At 45.3% G+C, this 2671-nt stretch overlaps 1 protein-coding gene across 6 annotated transcripts in view; it reads right to left on the reverse strand.

The window, feature by feature from the left end:
- Positions 1-1625, reverse strand: part of LOC109294754 (inhibitor of growth protein 5) — a 53709-nt gene extending 52084 nt beyond the window's left edge. For 5 of the 6 annotated variants that reach the window (XM_019513211.1, XM_019513241.1, XM_019513249.1 and 2 more), the window contains exons 1-2: positions 1508-1625; positions 633-799 (exon numbers count right to left, since the gene is read on the reverse strand). In XM_019513211.1, the coding sequence (XP_019368756.1) occupies positions 633-799; positions 1508-1610 (270 nt within the window). In that variant the 5' untranslated portion in view covers positions 1611-1625. Of the gene's footprint in view, positions 1-632; positions 800-1497 lie in introns of all 6 variants that reach the window. The other variant, XM_019513218.1, reaches the window with a different exon arrangement.
- Positions 1626-2671: the final 1046 nt, after the last annotated feature.

Below are 2671 nucleotides of genomic sequence, written 5' to 3' on the forward strand. Positions count from 1 at the left end.
GAAGAACTGAGGGGACAAAGATTACAAAAGCAGATACTGATGGATGCAGTGCACTTGCTTAAGCTGTAATCACAATGGAAGCTCACTCAACACAAAAGATAATAGCACATAAGAAAAAAAAAGGTTTCATGGTGGGACACTGCTAAACAGAAGAGTTCAGACACCAGTGCTGTCTATCTGTGAGACAGAAAAGCCAAATACTGATACGGTGTATTCCATTTAAGTACATACCCTTGGGACTGAACAGGGCTGTTTTTCCACTATGGAAAATGCACTTATCCAAACCTAATGTAAGCAAGCAGTGCACATTAAGTACACAGTGCTATGGTATTAATATCCTGGAACTGACAAGGTCCTTTCAATTTCAAAGCTTCTAGTAGTCAATGTCAAGGATGCTATTAGGAGACTTGAAAATCAGGAGAGAAAACAGTAATGATCCTGTAATTTTCAAGGCTTCTAATGCCAACCCTTCAATGGCTCCTTCCCCCTCACTGTGCCTAGCACAGTTCAACTGAGTACTTCCAGGGGTGGGTAGAACCTATTAAAAAAACAAACTTACAATCCCCTCACAGCCAGATCTCTTTTGCAAGCCTCTCACATACAATCACAGCACACAGTTACTTAATTCTCACCATCTCATAGGTCTGCATGGCCAGCTGCACTTTGTCATCACTATACTCTTTACATTTGCTGTAAGCATTCTGAATCTTCTTGATGTGCTCTACTCGCTGCTCTGGCAACATGCTCTTCACTGATGCAATGTATTCCGCTGCAAGACTGTCAATTTCAGCTTTCTTATCTGCAAAGCAAATAGACATCACATATAAAAAAAAATGACTGCACACATGCAATGCATTTTCTCTGCTCCTCTCTAGTACTTACATAGTTCCTAGTGCCACAGTCTCTCAGCCCTTCACAATCTGTAATGTACAAGGGTGAGTAGGAAGTAATACCTCCTAATTTTTATCTCCCAAGCACGTCATGGGCATGGAGAGTATCACATGACAAAGGGAGTCTTGATAAACATTATTCTAGAGACAGATACTATAAGCAACTATTAATATGGTACTCCTGAAAGCTTAACATTGCCACTGTATCTATCATAGAAGTAAAATGTTATGGAGTAATAAAGCCAAAAGATTAAGAAATAAAATCTCTCCAGCCATCTGAAATTATACACTTCTATTGTTGCTTTAGTATAAGACAATTTGACTACACATGACTATTATAAACATTTGCTGGCTTGATTTGTTGCTTGTTGCTTGAAAAGAACGATTCCTTTGGGAGTAAAGTTCTCCCTAGAGAATACAGTTCATACTTCTACTGTATGTGTTGGCATCTGTACCTTTACTGCACAGATGCATCCTTTTCCAGTATTAAGACTTCGTTTTTCCATGTTTTTTCCCCAACAAGGCAAGCCTGCCCTGCCCTCCACCCCACAAAGATTTGGGTTTTTTCCCTTCATGTGAAGGTTATTTATTCTGTTTATGGGAATACCTGAACACACCTTCTGTTCTCTGATCCAATTCACGCATCAACTGAAAGTTCCTCTGCAGTTCACAGGGGAGGTTTTCAATACCTGAAATACAAAGGCAAAGACTGCCATTCATTCTCCTTTCCAAAGCATAACAGTTACTACCCATTGGGCATGTCTACACGTTCATTAATGTGCTTTAGGTAATGCACATTAAGTCTAGTACCTCCATTATGAAGTACTAGAAAAATGTGCATTTGCATTAATCTATTTAAATGCTCATTAGCAAAAGAACATTTTTTGTGACACTTTAATGCTAAAATAGGCTAATATGCATTAACACATGTAGACACACCCAGTGACAGCTAGTCATGAAGATGACTAGCAACAACTATGATAACAGACACATTTAGAGTATGACTTTTTCCTATGGAAAATTTTCATACTCTTCTCTGCAGCCGAGTCACAAATGGTGCAGAGCAAATGTGCTGAATGCCTGTACAAGGCACCATTTCTACACCGCATCAATGTCAGGCTACCAGCCTATGCTTTGCATCTGCAATTCCCTGGTGACATATATTCTCTGTAAAGGGACATACAGCTCCTGTTCCCACAGGTGCCAGCACAATTCTCAAGAGGGGAGAAACAAGATCCTTTCAGGGGTGACACTCAGAGGTACCACTTGTACTTTTACAGGAGCAGGGGGTTGGGGAACTAAGTTGATGGACATATGTAAAGTTTTACGCATTTCAGGTGACAGTCCTTGTCCCGAGGGGAACCAGGGCCCCACGTAGCTGGCACCCGTGGTGCCACGGGCAGGTTAAACACCCCGCGGTGCTTGTGCCTGGAAGACCCACTACAGCCCAGCCTGCTGCAAGGAGCTGTCAGGACACGACTGCTGCAGCTGTCCAGGGCCCAGACTAGCACCGCCCCCGGGGCTGGACAGAGAACTCCACCTCCTCCCCGCGGGACGGAGGGAAGCACGTGGTTCCGCCTGCGGGGTGGTGAGCAGCCCCGCCCCGGCGCACCCTGATGACGCAACGCGCGCCTCGCGCAGAAGGCTGCTCGCAGTGTGACGCATGAGGCCGCGCCCCCGCCCTGCCTGGTGACGCACTTGCAATTCCCGCGGCAGCGGCGGTGCTTGGCGGCCCTGGGCGGGCGGGCGGCGCTGCCCCCTCAGTCCCCGCCACCGCCGCC

The sequence above is a fragment of the Gavialis gangeticus genome, unplaced genomic scaffold, assembly GCF_001723915.1.
Source record: "Gavialis gangeticus isolate Ggan-Ray unplaced genomic scaffold, GavGan_comp1, whole genome shotgun sequence".
Lineage (NCBI taxonomy): Eukaryota > Metazoa > Chordata > Crocodylia > Gavialidae > Gavialis > Gavialis gangeticus.